General features: G+C 32.0%; 1 protein-coding gene across 6 annotated transcripts in view; it reads left to right on the top strand.

Moving 5' to 3' along the window:
* LOC118182162 (guanine nucleotide-binding protein G(q) subunit alpha-like) overlaps nt 1-25684 on the top strand; it is an 82296-nt gene that overhangs the window by 21404 nt on the left and 35208 nt on the right. For 3 of the 6 annotated variants that reach the window (XM_085816043.1, XM_085816044.1, XM_085816048.1), the window contains exons 3-4: nt 10971-11124; nt 23727-23911. In XM_085816043.1, the coding sequence (XP_085672169.1) occupies nt 11007-11124; nt 23727-23911 (303 nt within the window). In that variant the 5' untranslated portion in view covers nt 10971-11006. Of the gene's footprint in view, nt 1-10970; nt 11125-15684; nt 15841-16076; nt 16262-23726; nt 23912-25684 lie in introns of all 6 variants that reach the window. The other 3 variants (XM_085816046.1, XM_085816045.1, XM_085816047.1) reach the window with 3 other exon arrangements.

Raw genomic sequence — 25684 nt, forward strand, 5'->3', positions numbered from 1 at the left:
AAGTACTGTTTGTAAACACATTGTTTTTACTCCTTACAGGAAAGAGCTTTGTGCATTTTTTTAAAATTGATACATTTGGAAGCTGAATTTTGCTAGACTTAAAATTCTTAAATATTTATTATAAATTAATATTTATTGGCCAGAATTTATATAACAATTAATAATTTGTACGATAATTTACAATGTTTTCTTTTATTGTACTTATCAATTCTTTACTGTGATTACTTGTTAATTCTTTACCGTGATTTTTCATACATTACTTGTTTATCAGATGAGTGTATCATTAGTTTGGAGTTAACTGTTTACATGGTTTACTGTAGTGGCTTGTATTATAGATGGATGTTCATGAGATGTTTTAAACAAAAGCATTGACAAATTGAAATTCACTAATGTTCAAGAATATGAGAAGTTAAAGTTTTTTGTATTAATTATTTATCTGTATAATGTCAAAAATATTTGTGTCATATTTTTTAAATAAGTTGTACATCATTAGGTACAAAGCATTATATATCAATTTTTCCCAACTCTTTAATTAATAATAATTATTGAAGGAAATAATAATTTACTTACTAATGGAATATTAAGTATATTATGTCCTTTGAGAAAGTTAGCAGAATTGTAGTTGAGTGAAGTAACTGAGAAGCATTAAAAAAATTAATTTTGAAAAATTTTTTAAAGGACAAATTAAAAATGTTGGTACTTTTCCGTTTTGCCGGCACAGGCGATAAAGTCGCCAGTAATGGTACAACTGATGCCAAACGGAATATACTTCCTGGTAACCTTTTATGTCTCATTTTCAAAACACACCGCAGCCATTTCTTATCAGATTGATTGTTTCTTTCAATACTAGCATACATTTACATAGAATTTTTACACAGATAGTTCAATTTTATGCTCTAATTAAGATTTAACTTGAAATTAATGTAGATAATTACTGAGAGAATTAGACTTTTGTAGCATAGATTACGTGAGATGAGATTACTAGGGGTCACGCGATGTAAATCGGCGAATGAGGATGTTGAACCATGAAGGTACAGAGGCTGTTCACACATTTTTTAGACAATGTATATTGTATTCACAAAACTAAATTACATAAAATTCTTGTGTTTTAAATGTTCTGTTTGACATCCCTTATTCTGAACTATCTTTCGACACCGCAATTTCCAAGGATAATAATGCGTTTTGAAGTGGCAGAAGAGGTATTCTATCCCATTCCTCTCGAACAGCTTTCTAGAGTCCTGCTAGGGTTTTGGGACAATGTTTGGATAATGCAGTTTTTAAAAGTCCAAAAGCACAAAATACCATAGGTGACACACCGGGAGATTTAGTAGGGATATCAGTGAAGGGTTATGGCCTTGATACAAGTTTTTTTGTTCCATTTCTTTTAGGAAATTTACAGTGGATTTTGATGTGTGACTGCCAGCTTTGTCCTGATGGAGTCTCACAGATTGATGGCACTGTGGGTAAAACGATGGTATTTCATTCAGAAAAATTGGCGATAAAATATGTTCCTGATAGTATTTGGAGTTAATCTTGACATTTTTTTGCACTCTCTTTATTTTTAACTTGCCATTATAAGAAAAACCAGCAACAATCATGAATCCCTTAGAAAAACTTTCTTTCGGTTCTTTGAACCATGTACTTAATTTTTTTTCTCCCCTTTTATGATAATAAATGGCTCTTTTTTTGTTACAATAATTTAAATACACCCCATGCTTCATCTATTATGACAATTGTTTTCCATTTTTGTTTGGATAAGTGTTTCTCATATAGAATTCTGCAGTGTGTCCTGCGTTGAGCGATATGCTTTGGAAGAAGACGATGCACATTGTGTTTTTTCGCTTTCTTGATTTAAATCAACGTTTATCATTTTGTTTACAGTGAACACCGAGCATTTTAATGATTTTGCAACTGTCCTTTGTGTAAGGGGATTTTCTTTTAACATTAAACAACGTACCTTTGCAATAGTTGAAGATGTCTGTTTTTTCCTTGGATACTTGTTTAGAATTTTTGTCCCACTTGAGGCTCCAATTTGACGTTTTTTTCTTTCTTGTTGATGATATTTACCTATCGACGCTTTAGATATCACAAAACCATGACTATCACATCGTTTTTGGATAACGGAGTATGCATATTTCTCTTCGGAAAGAGCATAAATGTAGCCTTCGAACCACTGCTTTGTTAAATTCACCATTTTGAATAAAAACAAAACTTTCAAGCCACAGACGATAATTTTGACTTTTAAACACACAGTACAATTGCAATTACTTCTTTTGCAGCAAACGATGCTTTATTACCGCTTACCAAAATCGTCTAAAAAATGTGCGAACAGACTTTGTATAGTAAATTCTTAAATTAATGTCTTTTTGCAAATTTATTTTCTTTATTTATTGGCGTTTTACAAAATTTTAAATGATATTAAAATGTTTATGCCTTCAAAATAAAAAATTCTTAGAACTAACATTTGTTAACATTTTTTGTGTATACTGTATGTTTATCGCCAATAAAATCTGCTTGGCGAGATTTGCGCCGGCGAAACGGAAAAGTACCAAAATTTTTTTTAAAGGATCAAATATGAATCATGAATAAATTGTTCACGAGCTACTTGCGATCCTTTGCCATCTGAAATGTGACTAGTTTTGAATAAATATAGGTTAATGTTTTTAATAGAAATGGAATTTGATATATAACTCATGTAGTGTTACATTTCTTTATTAATCTCTAATTTAATATCTAATTTTATGTATGTAAAAATTCGATATGTTTCAAACTGTCGACTGCTGGCTTATCGACAGAGCAGCAAATACTTAAAATTACAAATAATTACATTTCTGGTAATTACTATTCCATTTTTCATACTTTTTGAATAGGTAATGGTCACCAGAATACACTAATATGAAGTTAATCTGAAACACAATGCTAATATATTTATTTAATTATTCTTAATATTTTTCTCTCAAGTTAATTTTACTTCAGTATCTTCTTACATTCCTGTGGGATCCCATTGTTCATAACAGTTGTGATCCACCTGGAAGATTTGCTATTTGTTGTAGGGTACTACTATTATTCAGTCCTTGCATGGGGTGAGTAACTGCTGAAGAAACTGTTTTGTCTTGCAATCCATACAAAACTCTTTTAATCGATAGAAGAATTTTACGAGGATTTTATTTTTGGAATGAATCTTCAGCTTCTTAGTTGGTTAGGACCTATTACTTGGTTGCCTCAATTGTCTGCAGAACTCTTTCATAACTAATTTCCTATCTCTAAGCAGATGAGCATTTTTATGCAATTGCTTGACAGATTTCGCAAACATTCACAATAATGTGCTTAGTGAGCACTTTTCCCACATGAAACTCTATCTTTCATAATAATTTTTTGCTAATTCTAGGCAGAGATCATAATTTATTTCACCAATTTTTGGGCATGGTCAGATATTTCGTGGGAAGAATCGTTGGTTTGACAACCATTTAAATTTTAGTCTAAATGTTTAATTTCCATTTTATCAAATATTGTATTCCAGATAGAGATTTTTCACCTTAATCATCAAATCTTATATCAATAACGTTGCATCAAGCCATGAGGGATCAACAGAACACAAATTTCTCTCTTCTCCAAAGTTTCTGTCAAAATCGGAAAACTGATGTCAGTGAAATCTCTTTAGCTTGTGACATTTTCTTGTATTTTTCGATTTCTACATCACTAGGTAAAAGGCATTTTACTGCACTACGTTTAGAGTTGCCGGTAAGTATCGCACTAGGTTAGAGGCATTTTATTGTTCGGCATATCTAAAATGTTTCACGCCTTAGTACTGTCGCTTTGCAGCTGCCCCGGCTCTGATGCCAGCATTACACTTCTTTTAATCTGTTAATAGGTTATGTCTTCCTAATTTTTTATCATCATGTACATCTGACACGTTCTTCATGAAAGCTTAGTAGCCAAACGAAAAGTTGTTTAGTGATCCACTGCTTGATCACTGCAAATTTCAGTGAATAATGTGAAAATTTGCTCCTGTAAACATTTAGTCTTATCTTTTATTTTCTAAAATATCCTCTGCTTACAGACTTCATTTCAACTCAATTTGAGATTTATTTTCTGTACACGGGTCAGGCAACCCAATAAAATGCTGTAATGTGGCTGACAATAATTTATTTTAAACTTTCTTCTGAGTTTTTTTACTTAAAAATTCAAGACATGACTGTAAGTCATTTGATTGCCTTTATGCGTCCAACATTTAGGTTATGATGGATCCATACTATTTGGCAAGAGCTTAGGAACTAAACTATTGTGCAGACTTCTGCCCTGTTGCAAAAGGCCTCCACATCGAACATCTGTGCTTGTCCACAGAAATATGAAGAGTTACGTGTTCAGGGTGTTATATCTGCATTTGTGAAATAATTTCATTATATTAGTGACTGGTATGTTTTCTTTCTGTAACATTATTTTTGATTTGCTATGCATTTGAATAACTGCTGGGTTGAAGAGTTTGGCTAGTAGGCAGATGGAATATGTGCTCAGTGTTTATATAGCTCGGCATAATTACTACATTTATTAGCAATAGTTTTGTATGTCCAAAATTATTGTAATGATTCAAGAGGTGGTTTCGAGAATTTTCAATGATGAGCATGAACTTTGTTATCTATCCAAAATTATCAGAATATTTGAGCGATAATTTCAAGAATTTTGAATGATGCGCACGAACTTTGCTATCTATGTCCAAAATAATCGTGGCGGTTCAGGAGATAGTGTCGAGAATTTTCAGTGATGCCAAGTGTGCTGATTACTAAAAAATTCTGGCAGATCCGTAAGATGCCATGGTGAATATCAGCCACGGCCGTCTTTAAAGATACTATTCAAATACCCCTGAAATTGCAATTGAATTATTATTATTATTATTATTATTATTATTAGTTTTTTTGTGAATTCTTTTTTATTGGGCATCAGTAAAAGTAGTTATTGCAAAGTTTTGGGAAAAATTGTCTAACGATTTCTTAGGTTAGGATCCAAAGATTCGAATGATCTTAGTATGTTGACATTTTGTTAATTGTGTGGAGAAACAAAATTACTTTTTAAGCAAAAGCCTAGACAGGTTAATAGCTTATTTTTAAATAAATATTTTTCTTAAATAACAGTTTCTCTGCACATTGATGTGTATCATTTAATTTACCCGTTCTAAAGTGCCGTTCCCACTTTGATTTATCTGAGCTAACGGAGTCGATTCCATGTATCAACTAGCTCTGCTGTGCCTGCAGTTCAGATTTTTGAACTTGGGGGAAAAACTGGTTTTGGAGATGGGTCGACTACGTTAGTTGTGTTCATTTGCTCAGATAAACCCCAGTGGGAAAGGCCTCTAAAAGTAATGCTTGTACTTCTCATGAGTTAAAGAAAAAAAAAAAAAAAACTCAGTTTTCTTTTAAATAAGGATTTGTAATTTACTCAAATAAAATTTTTTATATAATTGTAGACCAATGAATATGCTCATTTTACTCCTACTAAAATAAAACAAAAATAATTATAAACGGAGAGGTATGAAGGAAATCATAGGAAAATGTTTGCTTTCTCTACTTGAACAGAAAACGTGTAGTTGCTCAGTACAAGCATTACAATTTTTTATTTTCTTGGGACTTTTCTAAACTCAAAACTGTAGATATAAGATGTATTTATTCATATTTATATGCATTACTCATTAACTTACTTCAAAAGTTTCTTTGTATTCAAAACCTGTTTCATTATTTTTGAAGCAATATAAATTTGGTCTTGCGGCTCTTGAATGTTCATAAAATCTACCATGCGGCTCCCATCATCTTGAGGTTTGGCCATCCCTGGTGTATAATATGAGAATAAAATTTTTAGGTATCCCTAGTATATAACATGAGAATAAAATTTGGAGGTAATGTCTAGTAGCAGAAAATTTGCCCTAACATGTAAAATATATATGACTGTTTGACAGAAAAGATGCTGTACTGTAAATATTTTTTCAAAGGCTTATGTAAATTTTGTTATGATTTATCTCACTTGTCTGTCAGTAACATCAAATCAAAGTTACAAATTTGCCACGAGCACAGTAGTTGCACCTATCATTGGCTCAGAGGCCTTGAGTATTATATCAATCATCTTATAAGTTATTATATCAATTTGCTCATCTCTGCCCTACTTTTGAAGAAGAACTCTCCAAACTACATATGCAAGGCTCTCTTTTTTCTTCTCCTTTAAAGGACTTTTTGTCAATGGTATTTCCATACTCAGGGTTCGTAGCGGTCCTTACAAGTGCTTATAAGTCCTTATATTTGAAAATAAAATATAAAGGCCCTTATAGGTGCTTACTTTTTCTTTAAAGCCCTTATTTTTTTGTTTTTAGTGCTTATTTTTTTGCTTTTAGTGCTTTTTTTTTAATCCTTTGTTTTTAATGAACGCGCATTTTTCCCCCGTACCAAAGCCGAAACTAAATAAACAACTTTTCTTCCTTATATGCAACGTCAGATGGTGAATCATACTCCCGGAAATTGCTTTTCCCCCCTTCCTCTGCATTAACGTAACCTATGGTGCGCGCGAGAGTACAGACAGGTGCACGTCGTTCTATTGGCCAAAGAATTGCGAAAGCGGTAGAAAATTCCGGTACATTTGGTATTCTCTTCCTCCCACCCAAATACTACACACGTTTGAATTTCTATCAAGATTTTAATAATTTGCATTCTCGTTCCGCGTGGTCAGTTCATATTCGTGTTTATTGTGATCGTTATGCTTATATTATGAGCATATGTATGAATATTTATAATAATATAGTTGCAGTAACTGCTGAAGTATAGATAAACTTCCAAAAATGGGTGTGTTTTTACACAGATTACCTTTCTAAGGAATAATATTCGGAATGGTTTAAATAAAAGGAAAGTAATCGAATAGTCAAAATAATTTCATTTTCTTTGCCAATACATTATACAGTATGGAGGTTGGGAGTTTCTCTGCAAAATCTCTAATATTGAAGCAGCGGACTTTTTTTTTTTTTTTTTTTTTTTTTGTCACTGTCCAATCTGGATTGAATAGGACTAAACGTTTTTGTGGTCTACCCAACCCAAACGAAGATTGATTCTATTTCGGAAATTTAATACACTCTGTTGAAAATTAGAATCAGAAACACCCCAGATTAATAAGTCTCTTTCTTTTCCTTTATTTAGTTCTTTATTCTCCGAATACCGGCAGGTGTTGATTCCGATTGCGTAATATCACATATAGAAGAATTACGCTGCACGTATTGCGCAATAACGTTTGCGGTATTTTGCATTGATAATTAATTTTGATGTTCAGTCTGAGATCTGTTTATGAACACTTTTATATGATGCACATATCGAAATGTCAAAATCATTTATTTAGCCTACATTTAAATCTAAAGAACGGCTACAGTCTCCCCCCACTCCTCTTTTTCCAGTTACTGTCCGGAATATTCGGGAATTTCCGATTATGCGGGTAAGCTTTTACTGTTAAAGGATGACTGCATGAAGCAATTTCCCGTCTTCTGATTTCAGAAATGTGCCTCTTTTTTACTTAAATTACTTTGTTTGGGATATATGTTAAGGGAAAACTGTTATGGAATGAAAATTTAGAAAATGTTCAGAATTTTGATTTAAGTTAAATTATTTAAATATTAATATGAGTGGAAAAATAAATTGTATTTATTATTAGGTGCTAAACGAATACAATTATTATGGCTTATTATTATTTATTTTCTATATTTTCAACTGAAATATCATCATTAAATTTTGTAATATAGTTTAGTTCTGCATAGTTTTTTTTTCTCTCATTGTAAACTAATTCTGTAAATTGAACTGTCATTTAAAATTTAAAAAAAAAAAAAAAAAAAGTTAATTGTTTTCCATTGTTGAGGTAATGCTCATTCTCATAATAAATATTGCATTGCTCATATTTTAAATTACAAATCTAATTTTTCTTTTAAGGTTATGCAGTTGTGTATAATGTAATTAGACAGTTGCTTATTTTTTCCTTAAAATGTGCTTGAAAAGTACTTATAGGTGCTTATTTTTTTAACTAAAATGTGGCTATGAACTCTGATACTGCAAAGACACTATATGCTTACAAACATTTGGGCCTTTTCCAGGATTAAAACCCAGGCTTACCACTATGGCAGTTAGCTCCCTTTACTATGAAGTCAACAGGGAAGCTATGCAACTTCTAAGGTGCATAAGATGTTATTTAAAATTAGGGAAAATTAAATTTTAATTTGATGTTGATTTTATAATTTTTTAATAGAAAACAAATTGTATACTTAAAGCAGATGTGAATCTAAATTAAATTTCGTCTAATTTTAAATCTAGAATGTGTTTTAGATAGATGACTTATCAAAATTATTAAATCAATAGTAATTGATTCTTGCATTTTTCGTTTCATAAATATATGAAACTGGAAATGCAAGAAAAGAAGGCAGCTAATGCCTTGAAACTACAAAAATGGAAACAGAAGAGGAACATGCCAAGTGAAACATAAAATTAGTAACACAACAACCTTGAGTTTGACGTAGATTTATGTACAAGATCTCAGTTGATTTCGAGGGCAAACAGGTACAGATTCCTCTTCATCAGGAGAAAAAAGATCTTCAAGACTGAAAAGCACTTGTATTTATACTCCACAGTAAAGTGAATGAGAAGGTAGTTCCATCTATCAGCAAAAATATTAACAAAATTAAGTTAATAGAATGTTAAAAGCATTAGGAAAGACTGGATTGGACTAAACAAGTTAGTTATCAACTAAATAACATAATCTTTGTAAATGTGAAATGCTTTTACAAAGATTTATTTTGTTTAGTAAATGACCAATCCAGTCCTTCCTAATGCTTTTAAAATTCTATTAACTTAACTTTGTTAATATTTTTGCTGTTAGATGGCACAACCTTCTCATTCACTTTACTGTGGGATATAAATATGACCATTATGCTCACTGCTTTTCACGCAGTTACCTAGGTAATTTTTACCTTTTCACTTTTTAGCAAAGCGTTCTACGCTTGTGTTATTTTTATGACCAGCCACCACATTAGCGCACAATTACCATGATAACTGTTTAAAGCTGCACTTCTATATGCCAATAATTACCATCACGATTCATGATCTGCTATTTTTTCAAGTCATAGAGATTTCGGTTAAAGTAGATTGATGGGTGCGTCTTGGATTATTGCCAAGTTGTTGTTTCATTTTATGGTAACTTGAGTAGTTGAATGCTATGGAAACCATATTATGACATAATTGGTCATGTGATTGCGGTAAATTTGAATGGTGGGATGGATGGATTTTGTGTAAGAGGTATGTTGTTATTTTATGGTTTACATGGTAAAAATGGCTGAATGTTGTAAGGTTAATTTGAAGTTTCTGTATGATTTGGAATGAAAGGGAAAAAGCATTAATTGACTGGTGTGTAAATGAAGGTTTACTTAGTTGCCATTATAAGTGTCCTGTTTGTTGGAAAGAAATGCGTATGGTGGAACGTCAGAGGATACCTGCACTACAGAGGACATTTTTGACTCCTTTTTGCGAATTTAATGTGGCGATGCCAGTATACATATTCTAGTTCAGATAATTTTAGGAAGTTTTTGAGTGCTGTTAAGGAGTTTTGTTTGACTGAAGGCAGGGAAATTTGTAAATAAGGTAAGTGGATATTTCCTTTGTGTAGTGCTAAGATGAATTTCCTTTTTTATGTTATTTCATTGTTTGATTTAAAATGTAGTTTATTGAGATTATATCTTGTTGGCTGCTCTTTTGTCTTTTTAAGTGACTATAGATTGATGTGTACATGGACAAAGTCAAGGGAGTGTGCAATGCCTAGCTCGTGCAATTCTCTGATTTTTTTTAAGTGAAAATAGGTTGATGTGTACAGGATACCGAGTTTGTGCAATTCGTTGACTTGTTATTTTGGATTTTTGATTTTTGGCACGAAAATCACTGCTACACAAAGCCCAAAAAATTCGACAAACTTGGTGTCCATGTGCCGCCAAAAATCACCAATTATCGCCAAGGGGCACCTGTAAATATATTTTTATTAAGATTTCTTTACTCCTGAAGAAGAGGAATCTGTACCTGTTTGCCCTCGAAATCGATTGAGATCTTGTACATAAATCTATGCCAAACTCAATGTTGTTGACTTGTTATTTTGGATTTGTGTAGCTGTGATCTTAGGCACAAAAGTCACTGCTACACAAAGCCCAAAGAATTCCACAAACTTGGTGTCCATGTACCGCTAAAAATCACCAGTTGTCACCAAGGGGCACCTGTAAATATATTTTTACCAAGATTTCTTTACTCCTGAAAAAGAGGAACCAGTACCTGTTTCCCTTGAAATCGATTGAGATCTTGTACATAAATCTATGCCAATCTCAAGGTCTTTTGTTGCATACCATGTTTGTATTAAATCCTTCCAAGTAAAAAGAAATACATAAAGGAGATATTAATGTAGATTTGTATGTACTATTTATTGGCTGACGTGCAGTAGCAAATGATTCACTTTCAAGTTCATAAAAAAAGAGGTGTGTTTTATCATAAATGAATAGAAGCTAGGATGACATCAGAAGTACAAATTGCTTTATTCATTGTCATGCTTTTAACAGTCCATTTATTTTCATTTTAACAATATACTGAACTGTTTTAACATTAAATGAATGTGTGCTGGAATCTGCGGGGAAATCTGAATATCTGTGTTGACATTCTATTTCTTATAAAAAAAAGACAAATTCTGAGAATTCTAAATTGAGTATTAATAATGTCAGAAAAATTTTACTTGAATATTCTCTGACCGAATAGAATTTGGAGGATAAAAGTAATTAAAATTTCAGGTATTTTCTTTTAATTAATTGTTTGTCTTTAATGGTATTCAAAAGAAATTTGTATGAAAAATTATACACATCTTTTTCTTACACAAGATTTTTCATATTTGTTTCATAATATCATTTGTATCTCATTAACTTTGTTTTATTTTAGATTGCATCAAATACCTAAATATTTTCAAGCCCAGTGATGGCTTGTTGCATGAGCGATAAAGCAAAAGAACAAAAACGAATTAACCGGGAGATTGAGAAACAGCTGAGGAATGATAAGCGGGCTGCTCGGCGACAACTTAAACTTCTGCTGTTAGGTAAATATTTTGCATTATTTTTGCTAGTAGGTTAATAAATCACTTTTGCATAATTAATTTTAATTTATTCTGTCTATTCTGTGTTATTGAAAGTGTTGATTATTTATTTTCTTATGTCTTATGAGGCTGTTTGACATCAAACAAAAATTTGACTGTTCTTAATCATTTCTTGACTCTCCAAATCTGGTGTCTACTGTGTTTCTTAAATAAAAACTTTGGTCTAAATGTTAGTTTTTGTAAGAGCATTCATTTCAGAAACTTCGAAAACTAATGAAAAACATGTTCTGTGAATTCTATTTGAAGTACCCAAATGCTCCTTGAATGTGTCAAGAGATGAATATTCTAGGAAGTAATCTGTGTAAATGGCTAACATCTATAAAGTGCCCCTCCCTTCTCCATAGATAAATGCATTGTACTTTATGACTATCTCACAAAGTTATTATAAATATATAAATTTTTTTTAGATGATAATATTTTGTATACATTCACAGAAGAAATAACTGACACTTTTTAAATTAGAAACTTGTTTAGCAATATCTAAAAATTTTTAGGCCAGTACATTTATTATGTTACACATCATGTGTATATTATCCTTCCTTGAGTATGTATTGCCACGAAATGGAATACAGTGTCTTTGTCTTCAAAGCATCTTCGTTGGTAGCTAGTTCTGGTAGTGTTCTGATATAATAAAACATAAGATCTTTAATTATCTTTCAACTTGTATTAAACTTTGTAATTACATAAAGGAGCGAATTATTGAAATACAATAAATCTGTTTCTTAATAATTTTAATTTTGTTCTTTAATATATCATTGATTATGAAGTAAAATACATTTGAGTTTTACTAAAGTTAAGGCTAATCATCTGCACTTATCAATAAGATTAGGAAAGCAGGTGATTTAATGGGAATAGACAAGTGCTGATAAATATGAGGCACAATATGGGTTTTTGAAAGGAACAATAAACAGTAAAGAATAATATTGCTAGAAACTCATTTGATATTGTTGCGTTTTTTTTCCGACGCCAGTTGTTACGTTATTTTCTTCTTCACATTCGTACAGGGTTCGTATGGATTTGGAGTGAATAATGACGACACTATTTGATGAAGTATTGAAACACACTTTATTTATCAGTATTAATCAGGACAGCTCCAAAACACTTTTTACAGTCCTCGATGAACTACTATATACACGCTGACATGATCAGCGACACAGCCTCCAGGTTATCAGCATTAGACAAAGCATTAGAGTACAACCCGCGACTCTGCTTGGTTGTTCTCGAAACTCCACGTAATCTTGAGACTCTCCACGCAATGCACTCGACGATACTCAGAACACAGCTCACGACTCTTCGGTTCAGTCATTCTCGGAGCTCAACACACTCTCTGAACAATGCACTAACCACGATTCACTAAGAGTTTCTTTCAGTGCACTCGACGACCCACTCTGCCCTAGCTGCCTGGCTGTCAACTTAATCGACTCGCTAGACGAGACACCAACTCGATACTAACTATCTCGCACGCTATGCGAGGCACACACTCGATACTGACTGCGGACCAGCAGGGTTTATATAGCCTTCAGCTTATGTTCGAGAACATTCTGGGCTAAACCGGTAAGAATTCGTTCCAGAAGGTTCTTCATCCGTCCGTGGTATATCGCCATGTTTGTCGCCAAATGGGCAATTTCTGCCAAATGTGGGAAGCCTGCCTTCCCTTGCTATTTTATGGCAACCCTAAAACTGCTTTGTGGGAAAGCCATCTTACTGTACATTTCATAACAATATTTAAAAAAACATTACTGTCTGTATCTTTTGGAGGGAAACGAATAGGTTGTAGGGTGTTTTATGTTAATTAGCCAGTTATTTACAATTTCAGCCTTTACTATAACTTCTTTCCATACTCCTCACCAGAATGCAAATGAGTTGCAAGTATTTAATATGAGGTTTTGGGATTTTAAGCCAGAGTTGGTATCGTGTTAGTTAGTTGCTAGCTCTGATAATTGCAATTATAATTATAATTATGATAATTGCAAAGAGAAAATGACACAGTTCTAAAACATTGTGGTGCAAAATACAGTGGTAAAAAATAAAGTGGTTAAAAAACTTCGCAGTTTTAAAGCATCATCGTCATATATATCATGATAAAAAATAAAGTACTTACAAATCATCGCACGACGATAACATCGCATTCGTGTGTTTTTCAGGTTTTAAAAGTTATAAATGCATTTTCGCAAAATGATTTGGTATCGCAAGAAGAAAAGAGGGTGAAAATATTAACGACACTTTACAATAAAACAATAACAGATTAACAAATGTGAAAGAAAATAATTTGATAATTAACCAAGTAATTTGTATGGAGGTAACCTGATACAGTTATTTATCTTCCTTTTTCTAAACATTTTTAGATATTATTTTTCATGAAAAATTATCAGTAAAACTTTATAAAAAGAATAATAAAATTTTTAATTAACTATGTAAATTTAAAATTAAGTGCTGTAAATTCCATTAATTTTCTGTTCATTTTTAGTTTTTGTATGCTTAAGTTTCCTTACTTTTTTAGCAAAAAGTTATTAGTTCATTCAAAAATAGGAAATATAGAAGTAAAAATATCCCTCTTTCCTTTTACGCTTCCAAATCATTATATTCACGTATTTTTAAAACCTAAAAAACACATGTGCATGATGTTATCGTCATGAGATGATTTGTAGGTACTTTATTTTTTACCACGATATTTTCAACGGCAATGTTTTTAAACTGTGAAGATTTTTAACTACTTTATTTTCACTCATGATATTTTGTACCACAATGTTTTAGAACTGCTACGTTTTCTCTTTGCTTTCTTTTCTCCCATGATGTTTTGACATTTTCGCCTTGTGTTGTTTTTTCTGCGACATTTCCGTCTACGATGTTTTTGTTATTCTGTTTTTGGTGGACACCTGTTGATACACATCGAACTGTGTCTGTTGCTATGTTTTCTCCAAATCAGAAATCATTGTTTTAGACATAACGATAATTTGCTTCATGTCTGTTAGAATTATTGAACCAATTAACATAATCTAAAGACATTAAGCAGAGTAATATAGCTCTATGCAAAATCCGGACACGTGGAAAAAGAGATTTATATGGCTCTTTTTTTGGCAGATCGTCAATCACAGTGTTCTTCAGGGAACTTTCTTCGAGCCCTGTGATTTTGGGAACTGTGTCATTGGGACGCAAACAGCTGGTCTATGTGTATACATTCCTGATTTTGTGAATTGTAACTGTCTGTGCTCTTTTTTCCATTGAAGTTAAAGTTATCTTTGCGAGTGAAGGACATTTTGCCATCTGTTCTGAAGGTCTGTTATTGACAAATAGTAGCCATCTCCAAAATGGTAGCTTATGTGTGACATTGATCAACATGTCTTTGAGCTTCTATCTCTCGGAACCAAGTGTGTACAGTTATATTTTGGCTCACATCAGTAATGGACTTTAATAATACGTTAGTTTCAGTCAGCTTCCAACCTTCCTTTGGTTCATCACACATCACTTTCTAACTAATTATGTTAATCTGACATGCTAACCTGAGGTAGGTGCATAAAACTGCTTATGCAAGAAGTAGTACATGAATACAGTTCTGAAAAATCCACCTGTTTATGTGATGTGAACCTCATTATCGCTAATCTTCATTTTGAATTGCTTCTTACAGTTATCTTTTTATTATTCAAATGGGTCATTTGACAATTAATTAGCATTTTATGCAACAACCTAGAATAAAATCATTTAACAAATGTACTTCTCTAATTTTTTTGTCTATTGTGTTGTAGCATCCATTCTATTTATTACTGTGACTGTGATATGAAAAGTTGTCAGCTGATGAAAGTATATTAAACTCATTTTTGTGCCAACACTCTTCTGGTTTGTCATTTTTCTGTGGTTGCGGACTCTTAGCCAATGAGACACTAAGCTGACAGGACATTTAGCCAGCAGGACACTTAAACAACAGAGACATTTAGCCGACATGATATTAGCCAACAGGGCATTTAACCAACACAGACATTTAGATGACAGAATATTTATCTGAAGAAACATTTAGCAGACAGTACATTTAACTGACAGCATGTTTAGCTGACAAAAAAAAGTGAGATTGTTTTAGTAAAATTTATTAATATTTTATTTGGGGGGGGAAAGCTATTTCCAGTGTACCTGGTGAGAAGGTTTGTGAATAAGTGACATATTTTTTACCTAATTTAATGTTAAAGAAACTATGGATTTTAAAATTGGACACAAAAGCAACCTTATTTTGGCATAGATTTTTGAACTCAATTTCAAGAATAACTGGGCATAGGGCTCTATATTTCAGAAATGGGAAAGAAAATTTCAGTTAGATTTGCCAAGTAATGAAGCAAAAGTAATTTATTATTTCTAGGCATGCAGCATTTTCCCAAAAATCAAGAATGTTCCACTTCTCATGCAGTGGAGCTGTTTATGACAGAAGACATTATAAAAATGTATTCATAACTTACAATGTGTTAGAATAAAAATTGAAAACTGGTTGAAGGGCTTCATTAGACTTTTATGTTGCAGAGCTCATACAGAGGCAGAGATAAACTGAAGAGAATAGCAATCCATTAGCAATGATTTTGTATTCGGTTGCCAACTTCTGGAACCAGAAATCTTGTGTAATTAATCTACTGATGTGGAACATATATTTTACTGTCAAAAAGCTTCGGTATAGTGTTGGCAAGTACTACCTAATATTCAAGTATCAAATATTACATAGTATGCTTATTAAAAATAAATAAATAAACAAAAAATTTGAGTCTAGAACTGAAAACATTATACATTATAGTTCTTTAGTTTAGTTACTACTAAATGCAATAAAAATATAATACTCAAAATAAATTCAAAATAGTCTGTAGCTGAAGCATTATGAATACTAAATATCTTTTATTTTTAAATTTTAAAATAAATAATAGCACTGTATTTTTTCCTGGTACTTCACATTATTGCATCAACTGGGAAAGTTGGCTCATCAAACCATGAAGGTTAGCGGAGATTCTGCCAAAGGTGTGCCAGTGATTCCTGTGGAATTCTGAGCCATACTTCTGTCTCCATCTTTAATAAAACATTCATCAATCTCTCTGGGCAATCAACTAAATAGGTAATGTTCTGGAAGTATTCGATCTTTTTTTCCCCTCTTCAAAAAAAGGTCTTTCATTTATTTCTACTATGCTAGTGTGCAAAACTTAAGCAACTTTTCTGTCTTTGGTCACAATTTTGTAGAACATCAACTGGGAGACTTAAAATTCATACTACAGGAGCACAGTACAGTACTTAAAGGATGAGCAAAGTATAGTAACAATATATATATATATATATATAGTAATAATAACAGGATGCGTACAGTAAAAAAAAAAAAGATATTATCCATAGAATGGCATTGGTACAAAATACTATCTGGCTAAGAGGAAAAACAACAAATCAAAGAGTCTGAGTGAGGCATATGACCTCCCCTAACTTCAATGGTTGTGTTGCACTGTCTGTTAAGATACTCAGTGCCAGATTATCTAACAGTTCTTGGGGTAAGCATCTCCATTCTTCAAGGTGCATATATTTCAGATATCCAGTATTTTTCAGAGAGAAAGATTTTGCTGCCAGGCATCTCCCTAAAGTATTCCACACAAGTTTAATGGTATTTAAATCAAGAGAGCATGCTGGTGCTGGCCAAACCATTATCTTCACTTTTCAAGTGCTATTCAGCAGCATAAGTGCTGTTTGGCTGTTCATTGTCATCCATAAAAACAAAGTCAGTACCAATGGTACCCTGGAAGAGATGCACATGGGGGAGGATATTTTCATTGCAGTAATGATCTCCGGTAAGTGAACCTCTATTGAAAATGTGGAGCTCTGTCTGTCCGTTCATCATAATTCTCTCTGTATAAGTATGCCAGAACCGCCTCAGCAGTCTCAATGTTAATGGATGAAAGCATATTACTGTCTGTCTGTGTATCAACTAATGCTGAGAATCATTTGTCTGAGTGAAACGACTCTCATTGGTAAAGAAGTCATTACTGCATTGATGAGGTGTCAAGTCTTTGTGTACGATATCACAGATGGGCAGCTATTAATGGTATGCAGCTTTTAGAATGGAGGGCGAATTGGCTACATTTATGAAGTCATCTAGCCATGGTAAACAGGGATACCTGTTGTCCATTGCCGTGAGCAGTTGCTGAACAATGCTGCCTGCTGTCTGGTTTCGATCTCTTTTTGCCTGCAGGTAGGGTTTGGTAAAGCTCGGTTAAGCTTGAGCTCGAGCTTGATTGTTTTTTCGGGCTTTTGAGCATTTGAAGTTGACATACATTATCAAAAGACTTATGATGGACTTATATCTAAAATAATATTTTTTAGAAATTTAAAAGAAACTTTTTCTTTACTTATACATTTATTTATGCGTTTATATTAATGAAAAAATATTTTAAAAACACCAGTGCATGTAGTAGTTTGATAGGTGCGACCTAATTTTGGTGCAAAAATTCTTGGCCATGGAAAATGCCCTCTCAGAATCAATCGACATTGATTTTATACTGTAAATAGCTTCAAGTAACCGCTTTAAATTTACAGTCAATTCACCATTACTTTTTGACAAAGTAAATTCTTGACTTAATTTTTTAAAGTGGTCACCTTCCGGTAGTTTGCTGGTTGGAGCTTGTAATAGTACTCTTAAGTTGTTCTTCAAGAGAAATACCAACTTTGGTAGGTGTTTCTGCTTCACTGCTTGATTTTTCATTTGATGAATTTGGTGATGGAAATAAACGCTTCATCAAAGCAGCTGCTAGTTCTATAGAAGCTTTTGATGGCATTTTATTAAGTTGTTAAGTTGTTTAGTCAATTCATCATATCTATGATGTTTTTGCTATTGATATCCATATTTTCCTGCTATTGATGTAAAAATCCATATTTTCAGAAAGAAAACTACTTATTTCAGATTCTTGTTCAGTTAACTTCTCTCACATAAAGTTAAATGTGCTGTTAAATGTTCGTAAAGTGGCTTGTTTTTCACCCATAGCGTTAAGTGCCACTTCAGTTGGTTTTAATGCCAAGACTATTGATTTTATTAATTCCAGGTTTAAATTTGTTAAAAGACGTTCAGATCCAAGTTCAATGAGTACATCTTTTGTAACATCATAGAATTTTACAAGTGTTTCAAGCATTTTCAGCATTGAATTCCATCTGGTTTTACAATACAGAGAGAGTTGTTCCTCTATCTGTAATTTTTCTCTACATTTAGACTTGAACAAATCTGAATGCACAACAGAAGTTTTGAAAAAAATTACAACTTGTCTCACAATATTTATGTTTTCCTTGAATGATTCATTCTGTAATTCAGTTTCATTAATGCTCAAACCATTATCAACATCATCAAAATCATCAGTCTCTCCTGAACTTTCATCTATACTGTCTTCTGTCTCTGATTTTTCTTTATAAAAAGTTTTTGTAACAGCCAAATGCTGCAAGGCATGCGCAAGATATGTTTGATAAAAAGCAGGTGATTCTTTTCCGAACTTGATAATAACTATTGCTCCATCCCCAGTAGTGGATACAATATCGTGCTTAAATGATAGACCAAAAGATTCAAGGTGCTCTTCTACGAGTTCTTGCATTTTTTTTGCATTGCAACTTCCAAAAATTCTTACCACTCCAAGATTGATGTTTTTTTGGCAGGCAAAATGCAGATTTATATTCAGGAATCTCCGGTTACCGATTTGGGCCATTCATCCATGGTAATGGAGAATTTCTTTGATTGGGCAATATCTTTTTTAATATAATTTTTGATTTTTTGTTTCACAGTTTCCATATGGTTATGAACAAGAGCCATTACAGATTTTTCGTTGGCTGGAAGCTTCATAACCCTTAAGGCCCCATGATTGTCGAATAAACTCTGACTGAGTGATTTGATGAATTGATAAACCATCTACTGCAGCCATTTTTGAAACAATCTCTTCAATTCTTGTTTTGACTACTAAATTATCCAAAGATTTTGTTTTTTTAGCTGTCGTTTCTGCCTCTGCTTTGTCAACATCAATGTTATGAATGCTGCTTAGATGACGATGCATTGTTGATGTATTTCCATTCAAAATGGAAATTTTTTTATTGCATTCATTGCAGCATGCATAATTTTGGTCCGCCTTGGCGAATTGACTCCAAACGATTGATCTTTTGTTTTTCAGCATGATTACTATTCTAGAAAAAAAAATAGAAAATACTATTCTAGAATATGCATGTATTCACGGCTGAAACTCCAGTAATATTAACCATTTTTACCAAAATATTGCTAAAATTTCGACTAAATTTGTGTTGAAATATTAGTAATTGGATTTTTATTGGTTAAAAGGAAGAGTAGCTTTCTGTCACGTCCGATGCATTAGCTTTCTGTCAGGTCCGAAGTATTCTGAAACTTAATCCCATTCTATTTGTTTATGATTTGTTAAAATATGATCTGCTTGTATCTCTGGTTATATTTCTGCTTGTGTCTATGTGTATTACTCTGTAATAAATGTTTGTTTTGCAAAACACGGCATTTTCAATGTTCAACAATTTGTAATTTTATTTCTTTACCGATACTAAGAAAATCATTATTTAATATTACATACACGTTACTACTTAAAAATAAAAGTATATTGTTTCTATCGGTAAAGATTAAAAATCTTTTCATTTCTACGTACTGTATGTACTGTAGGCGGCAACAAATTCATCGCTTTACCAAAACAAGTTTCAACACTGTTCAGGTAAAAGTACTGGTAAAAGTAAAAGCATTATTTTATTGTACATATTTATATTCCTTTTATGGTTTAACTTTATTTATCTGTAATACAATTGCAAAAGTTTTAGTTTTTATGTACTTAAAAAAGGAGCAGTTTTATGACACCAATAAAATGTCTTCTAGGATTCTTAAGAAATATGTTGACAAATAAATTAAAAATAAAATGCAGAATGAAAAACATTTTGTATGTACAGAGCTTGAAAGTCCGTCGGGCTTTGATTCAAGTATTGAGTACTCGAAAATGACCAAAAATTATCGAGTATCAAGCTCGAGCCTAAGCTTGTTCCAAACTCTACCTGCAGGTGATATATTGGTCATGAGTCAGCATTGCTTTCCTTCGCTGACCTCCACCAATCTTTCTTACAGTTGCACCTGTTGTTTGGAAGGCTTTTGAAAAAACACTTTATCAATTCCAAACTTTTGGGTGACAGATATCAAGCTTGCTAATCATTCTACTATGCATAAAGGTATCCTGATGTTTTTTTGTATCCATATAGAATGTTCCAGCTCATTTTCACTTGTGGAAGAAGTGAAAGAATGTCTGGAAATGCACCTTCCTTTTTTTTTTTTTTTTTTTTTTTTTTAAAGTTGCCTTGCACTGTACTTGCTAATGCCTCATGTTTTGCTTGCCCTGATGTACTCTCTGGCGTCATGATGCGTATGCACCACCTCTCTGTTGAGTTGGCTTTTTATTGTACTGATCGTAGAAAGCCCTTTTCAACAATGTTCTGGTTGTACATTGAAAAATGAATTTGTTGCTTAAGAATTGTACACTAATGTATATTGTAAAGTCCTATTTTGCCAGATCTGTTTAGAATGCTGTGAGTGCAAATTCTCAACAGGTGATTGTTTGAATCTATTATTGCTTTGTCAGTGGTATCCAGGTGTTCCTTTTTCCCATTTAACAGATGTTAATTCTCCCAACCATTTGCAAATGAACTCGAATGTAGTTACAAATATAATTCTTTTTTAAATGCAAGAAAAAATACAATAATAGCAGTTAATTTATAGCTTTTTCTTTAAAACAGATTGTGGCTTACTGAATATCTATTTAGATTTTGTGGAAAGAAAAGTGCAGTGAGTTTGTTGTGATAACCCTTATCCATAATTGGTGCTAAATCATGCTGCTTGATGGCCATTTAAAGGTTGACAGGATATTACGTAAGTACAGTACAAAGTCCATAATCCGAACGTCCATTATCCGGAATGATCTATAATTCGGACCTCAAAGACACAAACTTTACGCATGCGCGTAAAGTATGCACATACATTACACATGTGCGCTTTGAAAGAAATGTTTAATAAAGTAAACAAATAAATATTAACCTTTTTTTTTTGGTAAAATGTGATACCCTTTAGATCATAATTGCTCTTTATTTCATAAATTATGGTTTTATATTTTTAATTGTATAATTTCTGCATGCCATCTTACCAGATTTAAATTGATGATCTATAATGTGGAAGTCCCAACGAGTCCGGATTACATACTTTGTACTGTACGTTTTTCCGTACTGCAATAACCAAAGGTTATGTGTAAAAAAGAATTACACATTATTAACCAAGTGCTTTTTGCATTTTGGATGCTATTTTATTAAAATAAGTGTACAATTGAATTACATGGGTATTTAGATGTATTAATTACATAAATGTGTTTTATGTTAATATTCCATTACAATTATAAATTCCACTCTTCATGATGTATTATATAAAAAGGAAAATATATATATATATATGTGTGTGCAGCTTAATACCATACTTTGGATATAAAGAAGTTCGTTTTCGGGAGGGGAAACTTCAGTACTATGGAAACTTTCTGTTCATTAAGCTACAGATCTTATCTAGCATGACCCCTAGTGACCGCCTAATCTTTTAACAATTTCTTCCTGATGTACTGAATGAGCTTCAACTCTTTACTGGATATCTACTCGACTTTATATTTCTCTCTCTCTATATATATATGCATGTAGGAGAAGTTTCTGTAGGCAAGAGTTTCGAAACTACTTTGGTTTTCTAAAATTTGGTTTTCTACTTTTTTTTAAAATTCTTGTCTTTTAATTGCTAATTTCTCAAAATTCCACTTGTTTAAATTTCTTTTTCACTACATTGGTATTACTTTTGGTTTTGACTTTTACTCTTGTCTACATGGATGACAAAACACATATTGAGTGATTGAAGAGTTAGGTTTAGAAGCAACTTCCCCTTGATAAGCATGTCTCCTGCCTGCTCAACAATCATTCACTTATGCATTTTTCTTTTTTTAGTATTAAATAATTTTTAGGATTTCATATTTATTCATGGATTTTGATACTTGCACTTGATTTACATATGCTCTCAGAATTTAAATAATATTGTAGATTATATCGCAACAATAATTAAACATTTATTTGTTTGCATTAAATTTCATTTAAATTAACTTTAAATTTGCTTTTTACAAATAGAGAATGTTTGTTAAATTCATATTTCTATATATCCATGCTTTTGAAACATTACTGCTTTATTGTTTTGTTAGTCGCACAACTATATCTGTTATAAGTATTCGTCCACTTCTCATGACATAAAACTACAAAAGTAATTAGTTTTTTTTGCAGTTGTTCTGCCATGCATTTTTTTTTTCTTTTCAGCAAAGTAGCATATAAATGTAGATCAAAAAGTCATCTATGATTTCAATTTGGGTTATGTCCTATTACTGATAGAAATTTTAATTGTCAACTCTGTGGTTCCAACATTTAACTTAATTTAATAAAATTTGATGTCTCTTGCTGAAATTCTGTAACCATCTATAGATACTTTGTATTTAATTTTTTCCAGTTTTAGATTAATTTTAGTAACTGGTTACTTTCATATTACCCTATTGATCATGAAAGTTGGTGGCAGTCCTGCCATAGTCGTGCCAATCGTTTCCATGGAATTCTGAAGGATTGATCCCTCTTTACTAAATAAATAATTGTTATTCCAAGTACTTTGTTTTTGCACTTATGAAAAGGCTTCTATTGATTTCTATTATTTTGTTAGGCTCACCCATTTTATTAAAAGTTCTTTTTGCAACACAATGAGATGAAAATAATTGTTGGTTGATAATTATTTAAATCTATCATTGTCTTGACTGCCATATTCAGCTGACCATATCATATCCATTAGTATGCGCTTTTTTTTTAATGGTAGGATACAATAACTTTGAAAATAATGCACTGTTTTTTTGTTTTGTAGAAAGCAGGTTCCAAATTTTAATAATTATTTTTTAAATGCAAGAAAAATATAAAGCACTAACAGTTAATGTATCCTTGTTTACTGAAACAAAAGGTGACTTATTGAGAATCAGTCACTAAAAATGTGAAGAGCTAAGAGATTAAAGAAATAATATAAAAGATGGCCACAGTATTTTTTAATGATCTATTTATGAATATTGGTAATTTCTCAGGAAAACTCTATTTTTGTTATTGGCTCTGAGTTTAACAGTCTTTTTTTTATCATTATTCAGTATTGCTTACATTCAGTTTTGCACTGAACTGACCAACTGAGAGAATTTGATACTAATGATGAGTAGTCACTTTATGAAGACAGGCTGTACTGAAGTCAGATTTTACTAGATTTACAATTTAAGAACTTGTATACACATTCCTACTGACTGTTATTTGCATGAAAATATATGCTGAAAAACAGAATTAAGTGATTTAATTTTTATTCTGTATTTGCTTCTAAATTTATTTCCTTTCTTTTATGTTCATGCTTTATGTGATGCTGAGAGTTACTTATAATTACAATTAAGTTTTTATAACATAATGTTCATAATAAATCTATATTCCAGGTACAGGAGAATCTGGAAAAAGTACTTTCATAAAACAAATGAGAATTATTCATGGTTCTGGATACTCAGATGAAGACAAAAGGAGTTTCATTAAACTAGTTTATCAAAATATATTTATGGCTATGCAGAGCATGGTTAAAGCCATGGAACTACTTGAAATTGAATATAAAGATCCTGCAAATTATGTAAGCTTCCTTTTCAATGGAATTTAAAGATTGCTTTTACATAAAAATATTTTTTGTTTAATTAAAGTTTGGATTATGGTAAGTAAGAAATACCTTCATTTTTACTAAAGCCATGGAAATGCTTCAAATTGAATAATACTGCAAATTATGTCAGGTCCTTTTTTAAAGGAATTTAAAAATGGTTTTTGCATAGAAATATTTATTAATTTAATTAAGTTTGGATTATAGTAATTATTTATAGTAGTATTATAGTAATTATTATAGCATTTAAGTTTGGATTATAGTAAATTAGAGAGATTTTCATTTTTAGTAATATATATCCTGGTATTTTTTTATTAATCGCTGCCTGCCAGTAAGTCCACCAGGGGCCTTGATGGTCACTAAACATTGATAGTTTGATCTGGGGCATGAATCCCGGAGAATGGGCTGGCTGGCTGAGTTATTTTTATTAGTTTCCCCATGTGTAGTGCATATGCAAGCCAGTTTCATTAAGTCCTCAGCAAAGGCATTCCTTCCCTTAGGCAGATAGCCCTCAATGTGCTCTGTCATTATCAAATAAAACCAAACTACCTGCCAATATCCCTTCACCAATTTTTTGGTACCTTCGGAAATGAAATTTATTTTGGACATCAGTAGATCAGGAAAACAGGCTTTTTGAATTATATGTGTTAGAAAACACATATAATTTAGCAGTTGCATTCAAAATTGCATCAGATTATTATTCTTTACAACTTGTTTTTGTTTTCTTAAGACAAAGATACTAAATAAGAAAGTGAGTACTTTTCTTGATTCAATACCTACTTCTTATTCTAACATTGTATCAACTGTTGACATTATGTATCATGTACAGTTTCATTGCAAAAAAATAGCAACATTCATATTTTTATCAGGAGCATAGCTAGAGAGTTCGTAGAGAAATTCTTTTACATAACTATATCATTTTTTAAACTTACTATTTTTATTCTTCATAGTATGCATCTGATAATTTCTCATTTATGACCTGAAATCTCATAAAACTTAAAATTTGCATAAGCTGAGTTCACAAGTGTTACAAATCTGTAGTCTTCTCTATAATATGGTAAAAGCTGTACTGTCCTGAGAGCTAAAAAGATGCCAAATGCTGGATATTTGAAAATTTTATATAACTGAATATATAAAAAAAAGTTTGTGGTAGAAAAGCCAAATAAAGAAGAAATTTCTAGCTTGACATTCTAAACATTTTCATTTGTTATCAGCTTGAATATCAAAAGTCTGCATGCAAAATTCTGTAAGATTTTGAAAAGGAAAGCATTTCAGTTTTGAAAGCCAATGAATTTCGTTAGTTATTAAGAAATGGGTTAATCTTTGGATTATGGTAACTTGGAGATTTTATGACGAAAATTTGGCGACCAACCCTGCTACAGCAACCTGCTAGTTTTTGTTTGGACGCCATTTTGTTTTCACGAAGTAAAGGCATTTTTTTTTTTTTTTCCCTCAACATTTTTTTCCAACAATGTGCTAGCCGAATTACGCTTATGCTAGAACTTTTATGGAACAAAAGTGCTTAATCATGATGAAGATTAGGTGCGAAATTGGGACAAAGTGCAGAATCACCCACAGCTTGCCGCGTTTTTAAGAATAGCACATACATGGTATCATCCATGTACACATCGACCTATTTTTACTTAAAAAAACATCCCAGAATTGCACAAAAATCGCATTGCGCACACTCTTGATTTTATCTATGTACACTGCTAAAGTCCTAGCTAGTAACCTTTATCGCCTTACCAAAAT

The sequence above is a fragment of the Stegodyphus dumicola genome, chromosome 4 (genome assembly GCF_044657685.1).
Source record: "Stegodyphus dumicola isolate Sdum_Otavi_A_Nest chromosome 4, ASM4465768v1".
Lineage (NCBI taxonomy): Eukaryota > Metazoa > Arthropoda > Arachnida > Araneae > Eresidae > Stegodyphus > Stegodyphus dumicola.